This window comes from Periophthalmus magnuspinnatus, chromosome 1 (assembly GCF_009829125.3).
Source record: "Periophthalmus magnuspinnatus isolate fPerMag1 chromosome 1, fPerMag1.2.pri, whole genome shotgun sequence".
NCBI classification, from domain to species: domain Eukaryota; kingdom Metazoa; phylum Chordata; class Actinopteri; order Gobiiformes; family Gobiidae; genus Periophthalmus; species Periophthalmus magnuspinnatus.
Window position 1 is genome coordinate 18,366,214 of NC_047126.1, and position 25,127 is coordinate 18,391,340.

General features: G+C 35.3%; 2 protein-coding genes across 2 annotated transcripts; one reads left to right on the plus strand and one right to left on the minus strand.

Moving 5' to 3' along the window:
• Positions 1–262: 262 nt before the first annotated feature.
• On the plus strand, positions 263–3,618 carry LOC117373845 (uncharacterized). Its single transcript, XM_033969964.2, has 3 exons — positions 263–608; positions 1,024–1,126; positions 1,810–3,618. Exons 1-3 carry the CDS (start codon positions 387–389, stop codon positions 2,178–2,180), a joined length of 696 nt encoding a protein of 231 aa, XP_033825855.1. The 5' UTR covers positions 263–386; the 3' UTR covers positions 2,181–3,618.
• A 1,962-nt stretch (positions 3,619–5,580) lies between these two features.
• LOC117373854 (uncharacterized) lies at positions 5,581–23,895 on the minus strand. Its single transcript, XM_055222737.1, has 14 exons — positions 23,772–23,895; positions 19,699–19,744; positions 17,610–17,757; positions 17,244–17,307; positions 16,764–16,845; positions 16,077–16,192; positions 14,837–15,005; positions 13,744–13,871; positions 13,336–13,413; positions 13,220–13,249; positions 12,461–12,529; positions 11,907–12,074; positions 10,656–10,766; positions 5,581–9,968 (listed from the first exon to the last, which is right to left on the minus strand). The coding sequence occupies exons 2-14, from the start codon at positions 19,742–19,744 to the stop codon at positions 9,852–9,854; spliced, it is 1,326 nt and encodes a 441-aa protein (XP_055078712.1). The 5' UTR covers positions 23,772–23,895; the 3' UTR covers positions 5,581–9,851.
• Positions 23,896–25,127: the final 1,232 nt, after the last annotated feature.

Below are 25,127 nucleotides of genomic sequence, written 5' to 3' on the forward strand. Positions count from 1 at the left end.
AATGGTGATGAAAAAAAATTACATACTGTTATCTATTACATAAGGGGTATTATTGTACAGTTGTATGGGTGAATGGTGTGGTATGGTGTGAAAGGTATCCTGTATCGTTATTTTTGAGAGATATATATTTTAGTTATCCAAGTTGCCATCTTGCTTTGACTTGAATATGGACATGTCCTAAACTGAACTTGCCTTTTTTGATAAAGTCCGCTTCTCTTTTTGTTCACTAGATGGCAGAAGTCTTGCATTTCATTCATTACACTAAGTTTTTCCACATCCTGTTGGAAAAACTTCTGCATGCACCCTCCCCCTTTAGCAGTTGTACCTGCGCGTGCATTTTCACTAATTCAATTTACTTTACGTTTGTTTTGAGACATTTTTGAAACATGTGGATCTTTGATAAACATCGATTAGCTTTTGGCTGGGTTTTGATGTTGTTTGGACTTTTCTCCTCGTTGCTTTGTGTTTCGGGGGAGACCCACACCTTTTCTCCCTCTGGTTCCGGGTGGATCCAGGACTTACGGGCCGCGCTGGGAGATCTGGCCGGAGAGGGGAGGAACTATCTAGGCAAGCTGGCCGGGGAACAGACGGTGCTCTCGGTTCAAAAGGTAAAACAAATGGATATCCACATGGAAGGCAAGTGGGAGATATTTTTAAATGACATTTATATTATTTCTACCTATTTTACCTATTTTACCTATTTTACCCATTAACTAGTCCAGTTATTATTTTTAATATAAGGGTTACAAAAGAGTAATAAGTATTATATGATTGTGCCTTTTGCATAGTAGCCTATGTGGTCAAAGCTCTGCAAAAGCCACTAGAGCATCTCAACTTCCTGGTTTGACTAGTTTGAATTTAAACAGCAAACATTACTCGGCCTAATTTGTTCATACAGGGTAGAATAGGCCTAGGTTATAGGCCTGTATAAAAATAATGGTGTAAGAAGTAACTTGTGTGTAGTCTATGTATGACAAATTAAATTGTGCATATTGTAATTTGTAATTTGCATTTCTGTTTCAGGCTTTTTCCAAGGTTTTTAAAGTTGTTGCAGAAAATGTGGCTAGTGGACTCAATGTGATTCTTCAGTATATTTCAAACTTATTTGAAACTGCCGGAGTCAATGGTACTTTCAAAATCATTGTTCCTATACTATACAAGAATATCTTATCAATATGTTGAAATTGTGAATATGGCATAAGTCAATTTTACACCTACATTTTCTCTTCTTGGTCACAACTCACAACATGCTAAACTGCCCTTTATCATTAATTTTCACATTTATTAAATGTTTTTAGGAGATTTAGGAGATGTTACATTAGAGTCTATTTTTAGTTTATTTTTAAGTCTATTTTTTTTATTTTATTTTAAGCTATTTATCTATTATCTTGTTTAATTGCATGTACCATTTTCCTTCTGTTCTTTAACTGTGCGGTGCAATACTGGAATTTCCCCACTGTGGGACTAATAAAGGCATATCTTATCTTATCTTATTAAGTAACACTTCTCTGTTCCATCTTACGCTCTTTTCTGAATCCTCACAAGAACTAACTCACTCCATCCATATATCCTTCTTCCCATATATGAATTGAATATAATCTGGAAACTTTACCTTCAAAACATCTTTCATGATTTTTTTTAAATTATACGCCAAAATATTACAACTACCATTACTATGGTAAACTAACACCCTATATAGTAACTTTTTTAAAAGACTAGCGCCAAAGGCAAGCAAAAAAAAATGCAATTCAATATTTTTCCCAAATTGTCCCAACCTTAATGCATACTATTTGTATTTTTGTCTTACAGTGACAATACCTGCACGTGTGACCCCATCTGGAGTTGTTTTTGTGGTGCAGTGGATCCTTGTAGCCCTCCTCACCTATTGGATAATTTCTCTTACCTTGCAACTTGTTTCCTCTACTCTTAAACGTGCTTTTTGGCTTTTCAAAATCAGTGTAGCGTTGTTGTTTTTTGTGCTCATTTTAAGAGACTACAGCGTTGGTACAGAGACAATGGCTATTCGATTGACTGTGCTGGTGCTTGTTTGTGTTTTATTGGGGGTGGGATCCTCAGGGGGGTCCAGTGCAGCAGATAAAACTGCCGATTTAGAGGATCAGGTGAGGATTTTGGAAAGACGGTTGAGAGAAATGGAGAGGTGGAGGAGGATAGATGAGTAAGTCCTGATTTCCAAATGATATGACGATAATCCATTTTTAATTGAAAAATAAGGCTGAAAGAAGGCTGTCGTGCTGTGAACTCCCATGCAGGTGTAGTCTTGTGAGTGCAGTTTGGGTCAGATACATAGAGATACATAATAGTTTGAGTTTTGCCACACCCCTTTTTAGTCGACGAATCTATCAGCAAGACATGTCTTTAGTCAACCAAGAATATCTTTAGTGAACTACAGCCCTAGAATATACTAATATGATTTTTTTAAAATGTAGTTTTGCAAATTTAAACACCATCCCAGGCTTAGTTATAATGCAGATTTTATGATGCCAAATAACTGACTTTGTCAATAATAAATCAGATTTTTATATGAAATGATTTAAAAAAATATAGTTTTGCAAATCTAAACGCAATCCCAGGCCTAGTTATAATGCAGATTTTGCAATGCAAAATAACCGACTTTGTCAATAATACATCTTTTTTTTTAATGAAATGATTAGTTCAGCGTTCATCATTTTCATTTTTTTTCTTTTCTTTGTTGTTTTAAATACCATACAGTTGATACAGCAATCTAAGGAACATGTAGCAACTTAACCAGCAACCCCTCAGAAATGTTTCCTTAGAATCACATGTACTTTGATACCGTTAAACATCTCAGGACTTGTAGGAGTGTGTTTTGTTTATTCATTTCCCAATGCCCTTTAACTATGCTTTTGGAAATGTTACTAATGTTAATGTAGTTGCTATTTCTTTCTTTGATTTGCTAGACTGATGGCAACAAAATCTGTTTTTAAAATGCTGGAGTAACTTAAAAGTGCACTATGTTACCTTTTTCGTGGGAGAAGGGGAACAACATCACCATAGAGATGCTATCGCTACACATAGAATACGCCACAGTATAGCATTTATTTTGCAATTAGTCAAGGATGTTGTCTAAAAATACCTTGGAAAAACTGGTGGTTGGTGGTGAACATTCAAGGAACATTAACCTGGAGGAAAGCAGATGGTGGACCCTTCCTCAGAAAAAGTTACATATTGCATCTTTAATATGTAGCTTTTTCCTCAGAAAAAGTTACATATTGCATCTTTAATATTTACGCCATTTGTGTTGCGTTAAGTCTTGTTATGTATCTCCATTAAGTTAAATGTCACTATACTTGAATACATCATAAAAAGTACAGAGAAATCTTAATGTTTTCTGCTTTTATTGTCTTTCCGTCCGTTTTCTGTCCAATTTCTCATGCACTTAATGCACTGTAATGCACTACTTAACTCAATCTTGCAGTATATAAAATTTCTTGTTTTTTTCCTATTATGTCATATTGTTCTCAGTTTCCTTTGTCCTTTCAAATGTTGTTTACAGAATGTTGCGAAATCAAAGGGTAACCAAATGGACATGAGGAAACTCTACCTGAAAATAAAAATAAAATGCTTTATTAAAATTGTGCCACATGTCTTGGCTACTTGAAGGTTAAAGTTGAGTTTGCTGAAGATTTGAGAATGAATTGGGTCTAGATAGACAACATTTTTTATAAATGAACTATACAGAGTTATCAATTAAAGGTGTACCATGTGACCTTCCTATTGAGAGTTCCAGCATATGCTTGTTTTCACGATGTTACTTTGCCTGAAATGTTCCTCAGTATGGCATTAAATTGAAAAACATATGTTAAAACTGTGAGCGAGCTGTTATTGGTCTAGCACACCTGCTCATCTTCATTGAAATAGATTAGTTTATTGGATTACTGTGGAATATTTCCAGACAAACCAATAGCAACCCCATACAAGCAGGTGGCAGACTTTGCACCAGAAAAGTTACAGTGCACCTTTAATACACAAATCCAGTCCCCTAAAACAAAATTAGGTAGTCATACTTTCAAGTTGCAAAACATTAATGCATCAGGTTTTATTATGTTTATTTTAGTAGTTTAGTGTGTTATTTGGTCTAATTTCCCAGACAGTTTTCAATATAGTGTACATTTTAATTGCATTACATCTTCCAAGTCATCTTGCGACTCCCAGCCGGGGTCCAGAACTGAACTTTAGAAACCCCCACAGCCTATATATAAAATGAGATGATTTCTAGTTCTAAACATTTAATTAAAAAATACCTCATTCAACCTTCTTCCTAGTTGACATGGTCCCAAATATTAAGTCCGTTATTAAAATGTATGTGTCTCAATTGATTTTATTGTCTCTGGGTATTTTAGCATTACCCACTGACTCAGTAATCAAGTTCGGCAGAAGAGGAAGGAAGCCTTGCCCATAATAGCCCTGGGAAATTATGAAGCAGAAAATATTCAAAACTCCATCTGAATGGTGGTGGGTGCCCTCAAATGACTTTCACTGTAGATATTTAGATATTGCGTAAAGAAAAGGTCATATGAGTCCGTACATGTTTCTGTAATTACCCGTGTCAACTGGAACCTCACCCAAATGATAGTGGGTTTTCTATGAATGATAACTTGTTAATACTTTTTTACTTGTTTATACTGTTATGGATTTTTTCACCATATTTCTGAACCAAATTTAAAAGTATTGTAAGTTTTGATATAAAAGTATTACTTTTGTTGTGCCCGGCCTGCAGTGAGCGTAAATATAAATCCCTTGGTAAAATAGCTGTAACCAGAAACTTTTCATTCTCAAAAAGTGAAATATTTTGAATTGTGAAAGTTTGGACCATTTAAAAGTGGGTAAAGGTGCACTATGTAACTTTTCTAGTATGTATGTTCTCGGCATACCTCCATCGATATATTTAAGCTTTGCTTGGAATGTTCCACAGTATGTCATTAAACGTATCTCAATGAAAACAAGCATGCAGGTGATGCCACTAGGCCAAGTTGCAAGTCAGAACTGTGGAGAGATAATCTCACTCAAAGGTAAGAATGCATGTTTATACTGAGCATTTATAACACCTGCAAAGAAATAAATGCCAGATAAGTTTAATGCCATACAATGAAACATTTCAAGCAAAGAAATAACAAGCAAGCAAGAGATAGACCCTCAAACCAAAAACCAGAAAAGTTACATGCACCTTTAAACAGCTTATATTTGTATGATATCTTGAAAATAACAATGTTATAAAATCATACATTTTACATCTTTTTTTTTTTTTTCAAGTAAAATGTTCTCCTGTTTACAAACTATCAGATGCCCTTCACTATTCAACCTCCTTAATTTACTTATAGGCTTTGAACTGGCCCTGGCCTGCATACTTTTTTTTATTTTATTTTATTTTATTTAACCTTTATTTAACCAGGAAGGTCCCAATGAGATTAAAAACCTCTTTTTCAAGGGAGTCCTGGCCAAGAGGCAGCACATTTCAAAACAAGTACATACAAACAAACAATGTTAAAATTGAAAAACAATGTTAAAAATTATGTAAATAAAATAAAAGACACACCGTTTCAGAAGTTGTACAGTACATTCTTGTATTTACTAGAATTGTAAAAGACTAAAAAAGGTCAGGTTTGAGGCAGTTGTTTACAGAAAGGCTGTTGACAGGTGAGTATTTAAGAAGAGGAGAATGCGTCCACACTGGTAAGAAAAATTAATTCATCCAATTAGTAAGTCAGGAGTATAGTATATGGAGAATTAGCCACTTGCACAATTTATGTTGATGTTGATGGGGAAAACAACAAGACTTTCTGTGGAGTTTGCCATGAAACTTAATCACTACACAACCTTAATAAAGCATGGAGACTTAATTATGAACAAATAGTTTAGGAATAATTTATGCTTAGCATCTACTTAAATAAGGGCTAAGGAGTTCATATTAAATACTTACTAAGGCCTATTTGTTCTTAACTAACTTCGTTATGAATTAAGTCTTTCTGTGCTTTATTAAGACTAATTAAGGTATAGTTATTCTTGATTTGTTTCAGATGACATCACAATAATATAATATTAAAATTCAGATTTCTGTTGTAATACAGTAAGTTCTAGGGTTTAGTCAATAATAGAAGTGATTAGGTTAAACATTTGTGGTTTTTTCTATTATATTTCATGGCAAAGTACAATGTGATCAATAGGTAAATCTGAAAACCACCAATAAATGAAAGATTAACAAATAATAAGATTCAATTTCAGGATTACCTTTTAAAAACAGCAAATCTCTCATAGAGTTATACAGCCCTGTGCCCTCCATTTGAAATAATGACATCAAAGTCCAGAAGGTGAATGCAGCCTCCCCATGTTAGTGAAGTCCACCATACTATATCTAAGAAATACTATATCTAAGAAATGACCCAATCATTTGCAAATGCATTTAAATTTTGACTGTACTGAAAATACAGTGTATTTTTTATTCCAGTATGGACGCATCCACAGTTAAAAGATTTTCACAGTTTTTCCCAGGAGTATAAAATGAGAGGTAGGAGCTTATGATAGTCCCTAAAATATCTGTATTTTATATGTAGTGTAGCGTTTTACATTCACAAACATTGAATCATTTTGTTGTCTATCATAACATGTTTCACTACACCACCATGTAAAGCCATCGGATAATACTACCTAAAATAAACAAATCCTTTTCTATGTTCTGTTACATTTACAACACTGAAGACTGTTAGTGACACCAAAGACAAAACCATTCAAAAATAAAAGTAGGTCTGTTAATAGTAGTATATAAAACAAAAACAACATTCAAAAGGCACAAACTGACCAAAAACTAAGGCGGACCATATAACTTCTCTGGTGGAGGGTCCATCAATTGGTTGTCTCCATGGAGATGTTATTTCTTTTGCCTGTAAAGTTCCACTGTATGGAATTAAACTTGTCTCTAGATAGGCATGTTTAATACCATACTGTGGAACATTCCAAAGCAAAAACATATCCATTGAGACAAGCAAATGACGTATATACTCTCCACCAGAAAAAGTTACACAGTGCACCTTTAACATGATGCATACAATGAAACTAAATATTAGTAACCAATATGTTTAAATATTGTCCCAGTGGAGATGGACAACAGGCTTATAGTGATGAGAACAAAAGTGGTGTAATTTCACCATAGCAAAGCAGGAAGTTCATTTGACATGTATACACTTGCAAATGGTTAGTTATGAAATATTTATCTTATACTTTGAGTTAGATAAATAAAATAAACAAATGATAAATAAAGATCTACCCACTTCATACATTGTCGTTTTTGACACTGAGGCCCCCTGCCCTTGCTCTCTGCCCCAAGTCATGACATTATCAATGTGTACTCCACTAATGAAACTACTGCACATTGTATTAAGTTTGTGAAGTTGTAGTGTGTTGTTTTGTAGCCTGCTCTTATATTTATGGAAAATAGCCACGTCGGAGCATGGGTTGCATACGCTTGTGGGTAAACCTTGTACAAGGATTATGGCCTCATACTGCTAACCGTAGCAAAATAGGGCCTGGGAGAGATCGCAAGATTACTCAAACATGCATGGATGACATATAAAACGTCTTCAGGCATGTTTTTGATGAAGGAACAACATTATAATAGCATTATAATAAAGTCAATTATGTATAATAATCCCTCTTTAAGATGTTTTCAACAACTGCTTTATGTCTCAATCAGCTAAATTCAGATATGTTGTTTGTGCGAATAGTGGCCTTTTGATACAACAATATACAGCAAAAACACATAATTAAAGCTAAATATACTTTGCTTTCTCTTACTTAAAATAAAACTCAATGAGGAGTGGAGTGCAAGATAAAAACAATATTTAAAAACATATGAAGTTACTATACCCGTGTTCCCTATAGTAACTAAACTTGATGTAACAGTTTCCTATGCTACTCCAAATATAGTGATATCATGTCATCCAAAAAATAATAATATACAATTTTAATAATGCACTAAAACACTTTGAAACATTTGAACATTGACGTTGTAGTAGTTTGAAACTGTATCAGTAAAATTCACCAATTCTCAACAAGTAGAGCATTCAAAATTTGGCATTTCAATGTTAATTTATGTCAAGAAACAATACTGGTAATTATAACTGGCAAAAGACAGATTTATATTACAGTAGTAATAAGGTTAGCTTTGTGATGTCAATCTGGGATGGCCTCATTTAAATTCTTTGGGAGAATGGAAAAAAAACCAAAACTATTTCTAATGAATTAGTAGTCCTTCATTTTGACTAAATAAGGACATTGACACTTTGACATTATGTTTAACATTAATGTAAGCTTGTAAGCACTCTCTTTTTGGCATTTTTCTGCATTTTACCCTAGTCTATATAAGGTATAATATAGGTACAGTTGCCTGTACCTGAAAATGTTGGCCTTATGTTTTATAATTTTAAAAGGCTCAGTATGTAACATTCTGGAGGTGGCACATCTCCTGCCTGATTCCATGGAAAGAGAAAGTTAAAACCATATTTCTGAATATTCTCCATGGAGATAAGTTTTATGCTATACTGTGGAAGATTATAGCCAAAGAACAACATTTTCATAGAAACAAGCAGGATAAAACCCTCCTCCAGGCCAAAAAGTTTCTTCAGCCAAAATAAAAAAAAAAACCTTGAATACTGTGACTTTAAAGGCCTAAACAACTCATGAATTTTCTTTCAATATAGATATTTTCTGAGCTGAAAGGGGCACATACTCACCAATCTCAAAATCCAAGGGATCCAAGGGAAAGAAAAGAAATAATGCAATAATTTTTTCCATAAACTATTTCAAATAATCTGTATTGTATCAAGGAAGCTGTTCAGCTAACTTAATACCATAAAACAGTTTTGAGTAAAATAATTCTCTTGAAAATTGGCAAAGTTTTAGATGCATTTCTTTTTGTTATATTTTCAAGTTTTGCAGGTTATTCCAGCAGATTAGCCTGTTTTATAATTTAGTTTTGAAAATCTATGAAAAATTTGTGGCAAATTTACTTCCCAAATAACAGACTGCAACAGTAGTTCTCCATAACCACTTTGTTCTAATAAAAACAAAATTAACCAAACTTGGAAAGATCACAAAATATGATCCTGTGCGTGAAATCCAGTCAACTCCGGACTTAAAGGCCTGTATAAAGGAGGTGGGAGATGTATAAAATGGATAATATTGCAATTGTTATTTTGGAGGTATGCAAAATTAGAATATTGAGTATAACTATAAAGTGATGCTAGTATAATCTCCCAAACAAGGATATATGTGATATTATTTGCGCTTTTGTGGTTAGAGGACCTGTACCCAATTTTTTCCCCATGTATTTGAGCAAAATTTGTCTTCTTCCAGTACAGAGATGTGTAGGCAGCTCAAAATAAATCCACTCACAATAAGTCCACTAGCATGCTAGCTCTTGCTGACTTTACCATCATGGCAAAAATAAAAATAAAAATTTTAAAAAGTGCTTACAAATTCATTATGGTGAATAATTGTAATTATTCACCACAAGTGAGGAATAACTTTGGACCATTGCAAACCAGTTAAAATGAACTAGTTCTGTTTTTCATGTTTTAACAAACTACATACAGATACAGAGACAGATACAAAGGTGCTGTAAAGATACAGCACCTTTAATTCATGATCCATTTTATGTGATACAACCAAGACATTTGCAGGCACATTTTAGCAAATTCCTGATGCACTGTTAAAAACATTGGCATAGAGACAATAAAAATAAAGAAATGTGATTTTTTTTTTTTTCGATATTGCCCACCCACTGTATATTACTTGGTAACAGATAAATAATTAGCTATTTAGAGGAAGTTGGTGGAGGTTTTGCCGACATCAAAAGTAGCAGCATTGTCAGCTGAATGCAGTGCATCTGTAGTGGAGGGGGGGACCCGAGGGGCAGAGCCTGAGGATGGCGAGGACTGAAAAGAAAGAGAAAGAAAGGAGTGGAGTCTTTCGTAAACAGATTATAGTTGTTGAAATGAAACAAATTCTCTCAAGGTCCTTCGATGTGAAATTGAACCCATAACATAACATCTATTGACTTTATTCTGCCCCACCCACGTTTGTCTCTAAATGGAACCAAACCGCCCCTTTGTTGTGGCTGCACTTCCAGTTAAGCGGGAATCCCATTTGTTTTTGTATCGTCCTTGTAAGAGCATGGGAGCTGTAGGAGGGTTAGAATAGGGCCCGGGAGAGATCGCAAGATTACTCAGATATGCAAGAATGACATAATCCCAAAGCTCCAAAAAGCACACCGTCTTTGAAGGCCTTTCATTACACAACAAACACTTAACTACAACAAAATAACACTAAATTTGATCTATACATTCAAAACTAAAACAAATATATAGATTTTTTCATTCATTATTGAGTAATTTAAGTCCCAACACAAACAAAACACTGTGCTATGTTAAGCTAAACTGGTGTTCACTACCTTTTACCTCATTTCCAATTAGATGTTAACGTTCACAAGTGGAGGGTGGGCATACATTGGCAGTAAAATATTATTCTTGAAATGGATAAAATGAAAACCATTACATTCTTGCGCACACACATAATTTAAACAAAAATAAACAGATAATTAATATGTAGATTTGTGTTCAGACCTGTGGAGGCTGGGCCAGCAGAGGGTCAGTGGGAGCAGGAGCCATGTTTTCCATTTTAATCTCTTCTTTTGGTGGAGCTTCACTGTACATCATAGGAGCTGGAGTGTAACCCTAAAACATACATCAGGAGTTTAGGTTTAAAGGTACAGCATGTTGCTGCTTGTATCCATCTGCTTGTATCCATGAAGATGTTACTGCTCTGCCTGTGATGTTCCACAATATGGCATTTAACTTATTTTGCATGTTTTCTAAAATAAAAACACCTGTGTTTGAAATAATGCAAGTAGGGTATCCCACCCCAAAAAAGTTACGCAATGTATTTTTAAAAGACAGCAATTGAATTTTTGGACACATGGTAAGCTTTCACACTTTCAAAATGAAAAAGTTAGATTGGCTAATTTACCCCGGCTTTTAAGGCCGTGGTTTAAGGGAAATTACTTGAACCATTAGTAGATGTGACGTGCCTTGTAAATAGTGACCACTAAACATCCTCTATTACATGTTAAGTGGTACAAGTGATCGAGTTGTAGTAGTGGGCACACATACTTATTTCTGCATCCATAAATGTCTATGACTTGGACATATTCCTGGGTTTTATGCATAAGAATTACCTACTGATTTAAAGGATTTGGCATGGAAGCATCCTTCTTTGTTATAGCAATAATGCAGTTCAAATCAAAAGAATATATCTTTTGAACAGAGAAAGATATACACAAAATCTTTAAAATCAGGAGGAAATCATTTAGCTAAGTCCCTGGAACCTATGAATAGCCTATACATGTGGCCATCCCTGTATACATTATTTATTTATTCATTTATTTGATTGGGACAATGTATGTTAATGAACAGACATGATTCAACATGAAGGTAAATACACCCACATTATAGCCAATGGCTAATTTCCATCCGTTGTCCTAAGAGCTGGGATCACATACTATAGGGGAATAGACATAATATGCATCTATTTTTTTTTAATCTAATATTGTTTCCTTTTGACAATATAAAATATATACATATTTATACGATCTTATCTATGGACTCCATGTTGGCTCTCCATATCCTTAATACAGAATAAAATAATAATATGTGTAACTTGACAGTGTATATGAATTACCGGTATGATCGGCTATGCAACCATTTTAAACAATGTCCTTCTACCCTCCTGTCACTTGTTGTAAAACTATCTTTCTCGAAAGTGACTCCCTGGAAATGTTCGGCATTCCTTTGAGCCACAGAAAGCCGGGGTCATACCATAGGAGCGTTGGATGCAGGGGGGTATGAGGGGTAGGCTCCAGCAGCTGGAGGTGGACCGTTCCATTGGGGAGCTCCTGCAGGGGGGTAACCCGGGTTTTGAGGAGGATACCCTGGGTTTGAAGCAGGGTATGCTGGGTTTGGAGCCGGGTAAGCTGGGTTAAAACCCTGTTATAGAAAACAGGAGAAATTAGAACCTATATGAAAAAATACATGAGTACCACTTAAGGAAACATTTGGATTTTCAAGCAGGACACCACCATATAAAGGTTTGTACATCTGTAGTTCAGATATGTATAGACATGTTCTGAAATGTGATTCTTGTATTAGTTTGCTATCATTAAAACATAAATCGCAAAACTAATTGCAATGCTTATCAGAAAAATTGCAATTAGATATTTTTCCCCACATTGTACAGCCCTAGACTTAACCAATTCTAAAGAAGATTAAACCAGGTCTTAACCATATCTAAACCATTGGACCAAACATGTCAAAACCAAGCAACCACCAAACCAGAATAAAATAATAAAGAAAAAAGTTATAACAAATCTAACCGGAGAGGGGGGAGGGCCGTTCCACTGTCCTGGGCCGGGGGCAGCGGGAGGAGGGTGGATGGAAGGACCCTAAACAGAAAACAGACTATGTTTACATGCAGGTCTAGCCCAATTTAAACCAAGTTCTCAAAACGCATGTAAATCTAGGAACAACCATTGAGGTGCCGCGAGTAACACAATTAGGAGGCAGAATACCACTATTTTAAGGTCGAATAAGTATAATATTCCGAACATTTACTTAGAAGAGTTAATTTAAGGCTAACGGAATAGCTATTTCTGCAGCCACAGTTGTCCTGGGACAGACTGGTGGCAGTACAGCGGTCATTGCGTGTCTACTTTGGCCACTGGCTTATGTTTGGATTTTCATTCACTGGTTGTTTTCAGATTGTAAAGTGTAATGATGTCATACTGGCTTAATGACACTGATTACTTTGTCATGAAATGTCCAAAAGATAAATTCACAGATAATGAACCTGATCATTTCTATTAGTGACTAGACCCAAGAAGACACTGTAATAACATCTGCATTTTAACAATATTATTTTTGGCTCCCTGCCATCTGTATGCAATATTATTGGCCAATAGAACATTGTGATCTGAAACTCAGTAATAGACAGTGATACTGACTCAACAGTATTTAGCTGAGTGTGTCATTTCTTTTTTATTTGTTTTTTTTGCATATATATTTGCATATTTGCATATTTAATGTTTTTAGAACATAAAATGCGCTACATAACAGTACATTCAGTGAATTCTTACCAAGTCGGTGCCTGGTGCTGGGTAATATCCCTGTTAAAACAAAAACATCATCAGAATAACAGACATGGAACTTTGTAAATATTTAGGTTGGAAATAAATAAACATCAGTTTCTTACTCCTCCGGGCTGTGGCTGGTTGTACGGAGGACAGGGTCCAGCCGGTCCACTAGGTATGACTACTGTACCAGGAGAGGCCTAAATTAAAGAAGTATTTAGTATTTGGTATTAAACTATAATGTAGATTGGTATTTTACATTTTGTATACTGTAATCTGCAATCTGTAATATTGATCTAAAATGGCTTGAAGAGCCTTGTACCCAGTTGTTTTCCTTGTATCTTCCCCCAGTACAAATATATTGTATAAGCAGCTTTTTAGTAATAGAAAATAGCAGACTTGATGGTCGCGCCTCTTAATGGTGCCGTTTCAACGTAGCAAGCCAGGGATTTGCATTTACTTGTTTTTATTCTCAAATAATGGCCATGTGACATTTTTGACCCCTACACATATGATTATAAAAGTTGGACCTGCGTTTGGGCAGTCGTGGATTTCTTCTTAAAAATCTTCTTTCGGCAGCAGCAACAAATTCCGGCTGGTATTCCCAGGAGCAGCAGCAGAGCCAGGAGCGGGTTCCCATTCACTTCGTCATCTACATCTGCACCGAATATAAATGTAAACAGCAATACATAACATGCACATTCCAAAATAATTTCAGAGCAATTTATTTACTTGGCCACAATATTGCTGCGTGTCAACTGGAATACTTGAATTCCTCATGATATAAGAAATTAAATTGTACGACTGCACACTGTGCAATGGTTTACGCGATCAGTCGTTGCTACGAAAAAAGTTTTTCTGAGCGAATATCAGGCTCCAGCTCTGCGTGGTAACGTTTCCATAATTGTACTGGTTAGCTGAGTTTCTGCGTTTGTAAAAGTCCGGAAAGTCCCATTCATGTCAGCGCTCTTCTGAGGAGCACATGTGTTTACTGTTGGCCACAAAGATTGGTTGCAGACCAAAGACGTGCACAGGTAGGGCCCAGGTCGTGCTCAAGCACCTGCCCTTTTGCCTTAAGTGCATTCGTGGGCACATATTTTAGGTTTAATATTTGCTCCATGAAGACAGCAGATGTGTAAATGTTGTTTTTAACACTCAACAATGAAAACATTTTGCTATAAAAATGAAGTCCGTAAAAATGTTCTACATCACCGAAGGTTTTTATTTTTGGACAGTCCGCCTCATATTCACAATGTTACTAGTAAAACAGGTCTTTGTCCTGTTTTCACTCTGAGACCCACGATTTTCAGCTACAAATTAAGGCTTTCCCCGATCATAAATCTTTTGTCGCAGACGGTCAAAATCCTACAGTGGACACCCAGCTTAAAACAAAGAAATAGCTAATATATTTTTTAAGATTCACAGGTGAGTGATTTCTATTTGTAGCCATGGTATAAGTACATTAAACTTGGAGCTTTGTAGTTTTAGCAAACTTCACATGTTGTGTTAAAACTGCATAAGGCACGTCTGGTTGTTGTTTAATAACAACATAACAAGTGAACTCAAATCTGAATGCAGTTTTAGTTTAAAACTCACCAATCTTGTTTTTTTTTTTCCACTCACCCGTGAGGTCCAGCTTGGTCACAGACACCAGGCGTCCTTTGCGGTCACTGAGGTGATAATGTCCCACATCACTGTAGTTGACTGAGACAATCTCAATGTTTTTATGACTGAAACGAACTCTGTCAAAATAATCAGCCAGTTCCTGAGACACAAGAGCGCCATCTCTGACCTAAATTAAGAGATTACATAAAATATTACAAGAAACATATTGATTAAAGTGCATTACATACATAGTTAACATAATTCTATATGTTAGATAGTAAAAGCCAAAAGTAAAATCTGTCAGCTGGACAAAAAATTGTGGGAGAGAAGACCTTTCGCTGCTCATCCAAGCCGCTTCTTCAGTTCTGGTCAGATTATTGGTGGACTCTGCCTTAGATCTGTCTGAAGAGAGGAGCTAACTACACTTGCCACACTATATTTTTAAGAGATTACTAAAACGCTTGCCTGTTTTGTTCAAACTGTTTTATTTTGTTAAAGTTTAAAATTATACTTCTTAGTTGGGCATAGGCGGCAGATATGACATACGTTGAGGTACAGTTATCAATAATCTTATAAAAATAAAACACAACACCTTTACTTTGTTAAATAAAGGTTTAAACGGAGAGAAAAATGCCTTCCTTGTTCATAAATCTCGTCTTCGTTATTCTGTAAATCACTTTGAATTACTTTGTGTACAAATTGTGCTACAAATAAACTTGCCTTGCCATGCCTTGTAAATTGTCCCTGCATTTTTCTTCTCAACTTTTTTGCACTGCCACTATGATAATATTTACAACAGGTACTATGCTACCAAACCAAGTAATAATTAGAAAAACATAAAAATCTCTCATTTTCACCTGTTTCCAAATGTGTGAGCAAGATCTCAAATGTTCAATGGTCAATAATTGTTCCTTATGGTAATATTATGTGCAGTACAGTAAACAGCTTCTTTTCTCCTAGTCACTAGGTAGCACTGTGGGCTCTATGTGCTGGTGCCCATTTAAAAAAAAAAAGGCCTAAAATAGTGGCCCGGGTGCTGCCAGGTTAGAGGTACACTATTTCTTAACATGTGTGGAGCATATTATATTGTGGAATTATATTTATATATAATATAATCATAATAAAATTAATTATATTTATTATATTATAAATACATATAATTACTTCAGTTTAGTTAGTTTATAAGCATGTTTCACAAAATATAACTGATGTGGTAAAATTATACAGTTATGCAAATGGTAAAAGTCCAGCATCTCACCAGTGTAACATTAGCAGACCCTCCAGAGAATTCAAGTGAAGCGTCTTCTTGTCTGATGCCTTCTAATGAAATATACAGGTTTCTCCCTGCCACACGTTTTATGTAGTTTTTTTTAGCTGCAAAACAAATGACAAAATAACACATGTGGGTGTATTCTATCAAGGTCGTTTAACAAATCCAGCCTTATCCTGAAATCATGAGCTGAAACGAGTTCCATCTCCAGCTTAAGCCTCAAGTTGTTCCATGAAAGAAGTAAGCCTAGGTTTTTACCAACAATAACACAGGCCTTAAGTTTGGCGCAGAACTAAGTAATATTTTTATGTCATTAAAAGTTTAATGAGGTAAGTCCTTGTGATGATTAAATATGTATTTTCGGGTGTTCAAAGTGTCCGTCGTCTCCACCTGCTGTTTTCTTTGTGGAAAACCTGTTTTCTGGGAAACGCTGGCCATTTTAAATAATAGGCAATGTTATATGTTTTTTTATGTGATTATACGGCATTATTTTAATAAAAAACACTTGTATGTTCCCTTACAAAGCTGTAGGGGGAGGTCTATTGCTGAAAGTTACTTAGTTCTGCTTTAACCTCCACTTTGTGTGCTTCTGGTGACTCGGGGGTCACCCAGACTTTGAGGTAATCCGGATCAAGTTAATCTTTAAATGATAATAATATGTGTTCATGATCTTACTCATCACGGCCACTTTGAGCGTAGAAATCTCTTTGTCCCAATAGTCTTTCTGGATGTACGTTCCCTGATCGTCATATGTCACCTGTTCAAAACAGACACCATAGACTATTGTTACAAGACTATCCTCATAGTAATACAGAGAAAGATGCAGTAAAACAAAAAGGCTGTATTACATTTCATACTACATAGTACCAGAGACAAACACAGTATGCAGAATGCACCTGCTCAACCCAAGGAACAACCGAAAATGTGAATTGTTAAAGATCAAAACAAAGATTAAACAATTATTATTAAAACAGACTTTTAACATGGACTGACCTGATCTACACAAGGATTAAAGAAAAAAAAAACAACTGAGTCCACAACTAAAGTAGATGAGATTCTGCATGAAACCAGAACTAACCCTGGTTTAAAACAATATAGGAACTCAGTACTGTTTAGAGATAAACTGACAAAAAGCACTGAGCTCCCTGGACTCACCTGTTCCAGGTACCAGCGCCGGTCACTACCCGACCCAGACACCTGACCCCTCAATGCCCGACTGCTAAAAAGAAAAAAAAATATATATTAATTAAACATTATTCTTCACTGTAGCTACCACACTTTGGAGTACTTATGAGGCAATAAACTTTTTTTTCTATTTTTATTAGCATGATGTTTTTCATGCTTTGCTATAGAGGAGTAATACGATAGAAAAGTTTTTGTCATTTCAATGGCGATTGAATCATCTCAATTTCAAAAACATTGCCCAGATGACTACCTTTGAAACCTTTTCTAGCATGGACCACTCCTAGGTGAATGAGGGACACTGATTAATTATAGTATAGTCTATGAATTTACATTTACCTTGACCTCAGTTTGTCCCAGTAAACCAGTGTCTGCCGGGGGTCGTCCGCTGGGATGAATTCCAATTTCTCTGTACTTTTGGGTAAATAAATCTTCAACTGTCGACCATGAGACAGACGCTCATGCTGGTCCCGTACTATGTAGGACTCTGCAAAGAAATAAATATACATTGTGTGTAAGACAGCTATAGATGGTTCTTTGCTCATGATGAGTCTAACATTTGGACAACTCATGTTAAATGTTTTGTAGATAAAGTTTCTTGATTTAGATGGTCTGGATATGTACAGAGGAGGAATAGTGAATATATGATATAGAGGAGGAGAGTGAATATATGGTACAAAGAAAAGAAATAGAGAAATATTGAAGAAAATTTATATTGATTTATATATTTTTCCTTTTATTGTAACAAGATCAATTAGAGCCTTTTTAGTTCACACTTCCATATATGCAACATCAGAATTGGGAGTGAACTAGAAAAAACCCAGATTTTGTGTTGACATTAAAATAAAACGTTCCTCATGTGAAAAACAACAGGCGCTGTACATTTCTTGAACAACTTATTTTATTTGCAGCATAGCAGCTGAACAGCACGTTTTCATTCTTATTCAGGGTACAACATATCGGGCCTGTAGCAGCACCAGCTGGAGAGGTGGTGGAACTACACTACTCCGCCAATGCATAGCTCTTCCCCTGTACTTTAAAAGCTGAGCTTTTCAGTTCCTTTATGTTCCCAAGAGGTGAAGGTTTTTTTTTTTTTTAACAACTTAAATTTACCTTTACAAAAAATAAAACATGGTGCCATAAAAAAACAAAAAAAAAAAAAAACATAAACACAGACTACTACAAACGGATGTCAGTAGGAACCTGTTGAATCTTCCAGAGTTCAGTGAGGATCCATTGAACCCTGAATCAATATGGAAATCCTACTGTTTCTCAGTTTCAATCACAGTCTGTTCTGGCAGTCCATCCTTTCGTTTTGCATCGAGAATTATGTTTTCATGTCTTTTCACTCCAACAACTTTTTTTGTCCAGTTGACAGATTAGATTTTTTCTTTTACTACGGATCATACCTGGACAACTGAAGGATTACACAGGCATATCTTTTTACATTTTTTCCTTTTACAGCCAACAGATATGTTACAGGACCTAAAACATTAGTTATAACACTATCTAACCACTTCTCTCCTCCCCTGTAGTTTCTCACTAACACATTCTGACCCAGAGAGAAAGATCTCAGCTTTTTCACTGTAACAATGCTCGACGGTACTGAGGTACACCAGTAAAAGTCTAGTGCAAGCTTTCTGTTTAAAAAGTGTTCGCCTGGTGTTTTCTTTCTATAGAGTGTGGCATATTTCTGTAACTGTACAAGTAGTTAGCAATACAATGTTGAAGTGTCATGCCACCAACTACCTTACTTTTGGCTAATGACCTTTTGAAGTTTTGGACCAACCTCTTTGCCAGTCTATTTGATGCAGGATGATAAGCTGGAGTTTTAATATGCTTCACTGCATTCATGGTAAGGAATGTCTCAAGTTGCAAAGAGACCTCTCAAAACCTCAATAGTTTTGTTCGCATGTTTGCATGGATATTATTTCCCCACAGCGAGCATAAGTGTCCACCACAACAAAGATGTGAGACAGGCCTCTACTTTGACAATGTTTGTGTTGTCTGCAATTAATGTTCATATCTTGATTTACAGACATAACAGTGAAATTAAAAAAACAGGATCATGTAGATCTGGTCAATACAAACATTTTAAGATCAAAATTACAAGCTAAGAAATTAGCTGTGTCCATTTATATATACAGTCAGACATGGGTACAACATATCTGACATGTAGCACCACTTGCTTGAGAGAGGGTGGAACTACACTACTCCACCAATGCATATTTCTTTTTTAATTAAACACCACACCAGACTATACCATAAACAAGTAATATACCAGGACCAAGCTAAATCAACTTCAAGACTAAAGATGAAACCAAGACCAAATCAAGACAAGTGTGAAGCCTGACAGTGAATTTAAATGTAGTTTGGATTTTAAATGGCAGATTAGCACAACAGTATTAGAGATAATAAATGTACTTACCCACATTGAGGGCAGTCACCAGGAGGGCCAACCCTGCCCACATCATCTGTGAAAGAAGATCATGTACTGAGTTAGAAAATGGCTGAAATGTACGGTATATCATTCCAGACTGAAAAGCCATATAAGGCAGTCAAGGTTAATTGAGGAAGGTTAAAATTAGGTTAAAGGTTAAAAATATGAGTTGGTAGTAGAGATGGGGATGTATCAAAAAATTGTGTAAAACGTTGTTGCTGTGTAAAAAATAATGATAATCAAGTATATCATAATCTAAAGCACCAAAGTACATCTCCGACATGTTAGTGCCATATGAACCATCTCGCACTCTGAGGACTTCAGGGACCGGCCTCCTACTGGTGCCCAGAGTCAGGACTAAACATGGGGAATCAGTGTTTCAGTTTTATACAACTAAAACCTGGAACAGTCTTCCTGAAGATATGAGACAGGCCTCTACTTTGACAATGTTTAAATCCAGGCTCAAAACAGTTCTTTTTAGCTGTGTATAAGACCGAAAGGTTTTTATTCTGCACTTTTGTCCTTCAATGTTAATCTTATAATGATTTTTTGTGATTACTTATGTTTCGATTTGATGTATTGTGATTTTAATGTCTTTCTTATTCTGTAAAACACTTTGAATGACCTTGTGTATGAATTGTGCTAGACAAATAAACTTGCCTTGCCTTGCCTAAAGCAATTGTCAAAAAGCCTGCAAAAACAGCTGAGTAAAAAAAATAAAATAAAAAAAAAACTTGCAATGATTTACGGTACATTTTGTCAATATTCTCAAGCCCTATAACTAGCGAAGTAGTGGTTTAAAGACTAGGGGGCATGGGGCCATAGGGCTGAATGATTTGAGAAAAATATCTATTTATGTTTTTATGTTTATTTTATAATACTTATAATACTTTATAATTTATGTTTTTATAATACGATTCAATTCTGTTTAAAGTTCACATTTTAAACATGTCCAGGAGAATTGAAAAAAAGACTGAAATATAATCTAAAGTACAGGGTTAGCAGTTTTCAATTTAAGTCTATTGACTTGATGTTCAAACTCTCAGAAACAGCACTGAATAGACAATTCTTCCATAGTATGTTTGATTTACATTCAGTACTAGTAAATGGATTGAGAAATTAATTGAAACTGGATTCATAAGGGTGTGATTCGTCAAAATGTAGGGATGAGGCAGTATGAAATTTCCATGGTATGATAACTGTATACTGTGGAGCTGCATTTATAATGTTTAACAAAAACAAGGGACTTATGGAAACATGTTAGTATATCATATATTGCTCTTTGGTTTTGCCTTACTTTGCTGTACAGATATTTGGGGAAACTCTATATACGAAGATAGACATTCATCATGGTCAGAAGTGCAGCTTTTTCCACAGTACCAGTGAAATAAATGAGCTGTCATTTTAATACTCCAGTATACCTTAATATTGTACATTGAGAATTGTTTTGTTTTGTTTTTTTGGATAATTCTGCTTCAGAGTTGTTGTGTCAATGTCAAATTAGTTTCTGTTATCCTTTACCATCTACATTTTCTTCAGGAATATATCACACTTTTGATATTGTGACAGGTTTACTGAGCATGGTTTACTTAATCAACCGATTGTTATAGTAATAGTAGCAGATATTGACAAAATGTAAGGCTAAGGTACTGCAGTTGCAGAGTGTATATAGTAGTTTATTGATCCATGAGCTGCTCCTGAGATTGCACGGTTAATTGATCATTCAAAACAGATAAGACTTGCAATTGTTGGTAGTTGAAAATCAACTGAGCCAACCTTTATTTAATTATGTCATGATTTCAAATGGAGGGCAGAAGCTTATACACCTCTGGGCATTTCTTTCAAAAACAGTGAATCTTCCATAAAAGTATGATCCACAAATGTTGAACCTTGTAATTATTACTGGAGATTGGGTCCATAAACTTGCCTTTTAGTCTTATGGCTTACAGAGATATTAAATATAAACTAGTTCAATAAATCTGCAATCTGACAGTTAAACAGCAAACAGTAAAAACAGGAGTTCTGACCTGTCGTCTAGCTGAATTTATTCAGCTTTATTCTAAAGGGATTCTACAATGGTGAGACAATGGTAAGTCCATGTTCACAAACTTATTGGTGACAGACTTTACTAATAGCTTTTATGGATATTAACATAACAGGAAATACAAATAAAATGTTCTGAATATTTTTGTGAGTGGCATTTCCTAGACGCATAATTAAAACATACTGATGCCAAATCCTGACCTGGCCTCAATGGAATGAGCTTACAGGGCCTACAAAGTGCATGGGTTGAATGTAAAAAATGTTGGAACTCAGCTGCAATTATTTAGATAATATAGAAAATCCTCTGCAAAGAGCATCTTAAAATCTTGTACCTGTAGTTTAGACCACTACAAACATGTTCTTAAATTTACAATGTACACTTTGAACTGAATCCTACTTTTATGCCATGTTTGCACAGTTGTTCTGATGCTGCTGTTGTATATAGTATTTTATTTTTAAGCATATCTTGTTTTAACTTTGTTCATGCCCTTATTTGTATTTATTCAGTGTTTTTATGTTGCACTTCATCGCTGAAGTAAGTTCCTAGTTTGTGAACTGTGTTCACTGACAATGGCAATAAAAGTCTTCTGATTCTGATTCTGATTCTCAAAACAAAACATTCAAATCACAATCTCAATAGACCCAGAAAAATCACAGTTGTGAGTTGGATTCTAATGACTCCTGACACCTATACCACTTACTGCAGTGAGGTGCTTGTCTAATAGTCCTAGCCCTTGCAAAAAGGCAAAGTTTAAATCTGTCAACTGGACAAATCCTTGTAAGAGTGAAGACGATTCACTGCTCATCCAAGCCACTTCTTCGGTTCTCGTCAGATTGCTGGTGGACACTGCCTTATATCTGCCTGAAGGGAGGGGCTAACTACACTGAAACTCTAAACAGCTTGGTTCCAGTTTCAGCCTTTAATGGCCCTATTTAACCTTTAATGGTCCTACTATTTTTCTCTTTTGTTCCTTTTGTTTGCTTTGGGTCTGAGGATAGAATCACAGATCTGTTAGAGATTATGTCCTAGGCCTAGTAGTAATAGATCTAATTTGAGAGACTGAATATCCCCCCAAAACTATTCTAAATGAACATGCCAAAAACATGAGCTGCAATAAATAAATATCAGAATAAAATGCGATGGATAAACTCATTGACCTATGGCACAAAGAAAGAAGTACCCACGATAAATATCTATATAGTAGTGGCAGGCGAATCATCATAAGAATGAGCAGTAGTAGAAATACAAGTCCACATGCCCCATTTCTCTCTAAATTCTGAGGATCATTGAACGCATCGCTGGGCCTGGCTGTATTTGGACGGAGTGTTTCTCCCGGTGGGACGTGATGGCATGCAAGATAAGCTTTAAACAAGCGCAAAAAACGAATAAATGAATTGACAAATACAACCACAATTAACCTGAACAATACATTTTACTCATCAAATTGAATTCCAGTGAAAAAATACAAAATACCCCGCGATAAAACAAACTAGGGGTGTGGCCGTTTTTAGATCGTCCACATTGAAGAATTGTCAGTAATTAGATTTCCACAGAGAGGCGCTGTAAGCTGAACTATAGTTAAAACATCAAGTAAGACAACAATGTTAGTATCTTGATAAGTAAACATAAAGATAAATGCACAATGTTGTAAGAAATCAACGTCTTAACCCGAAATGGAAGCACACGGCGCACAAAACATGTTCATGGCAACAGCGGCATTTTACGCACGGGATATGACCTATAAAACGACCACCAGTAGCAGCAATACCAGACACAAAAGCAAACTCATAATGTTAAGTATATTCCCTTCTATAAGCGATAAAGCTGGGTTAGTTTTATCCCCCACTAATGCATTGCTATCGACACGTTTTGAACATCAGATTCTCTTGTTGGGAGCATGCAAAACACGGCTCTTACACTAAAAATAGTAGTGAGTTGTGTATTAGATTGCATGGGCAAAAAGCAAAAAAAAGCAAATAGTATCGTTTAAAGACAACATACAGAGCCGCCATCTTACCTTTGCGTGTTGGTAATTTGTCTTCTCGTACAGAGCACAACAGATATAGGTTACTATGTCAAAACGCGTGCAGTTGCAGAGTCGTATGAAAGAGTGGAGCTCAAGGTTTGCAGAAGAAACAAGAGACCCTGTGGTGCGTTCAGGAAACACTGGAGAAACGAGTGATACTTCTAATATTTGCAACATATGTTTTAGATAAGAAATTCTGTCGGGAAAAATAGAGTTTTAATTCATAGAGCAGCGTCATAAAATATTTTTGCTTGAACTCTTACGTATAATAAGGAACTTTCATTGGATTATGTCTAATATGAAACAGGATTATACATCTAATATATGTAAACAAAAAAAATAAAATAATATACACACATTAAGTATGTATTTTTAAATAAATAAGGGCTATGTCATGGTAAAAACAAGTGTTTACATTTTTAATTGATCAACCAGATTAATACTGAGAAATAAAAACATGCCAAATGTCATTTCTACTTCTACTCCTACAGTCATCAAATGTTACTACCTTATGTTACTTCTTATGTTACTACCACAACAACGTAATAACAGTGAAATGATTTATGCCAGATGCCCTCCCTGTGCCAAAAGGGACATGATGTGAGAGGAGATTGGTCCTAGCTCACACTGTTTAAGTTATTGAAAATATACAGAGGAAAAGAAACCTGTTGAGTCCATTGTTTTGCTTTGGCATTTGTAAACCTATACAGCTCAGATCCTGCTTGACGAGCACGGTGCCACAGAAAGGAGAGGCAGACAAAGAAATGCCATTAGATGAGTCACTTTGTATTGACTAGAATAGACAGAGGCAAATTATACTATCCAAGAACAAGTAAAAATACTGAAGAAATGGTCATTGGAGTAACATAAACATAAACAAAAAGTGACTACTGATACTAGTATTGGTTAAAAGGGCACTATGTAACGTGGGAAATGGACTAAACTGGAATTGAACCAGAACCAAACCAAGATAAGTGTGAATGCAGCCTGAACCAGACTTACTACTATAATTGTTGATTATTATAAACACTATTTTTACTGTTACTATCAGTCACTGTTACTAAAGTTATGGAATGAGCAAAATGATGAACTTAAATTATGTACTTCTCTCTTAAGGTTTGAAAAATGTCTCAAACACAAAATTATCCATGATTATGAAAATTACATGTAAAATCAAGAGCTATACTTTTGTCTGTTGCGAACAATTTGTGTTTTGCTTATGAATGTAAAGCTGTTTCAGTATCCTGCACAATAATTTGTTTTAATAGGATAGGCACAAAAAAAAAAAAAAGATTTTTTTTTTTTTTTTTATATACATTGTAAATGATGTAAATTGTTGGAAAATAT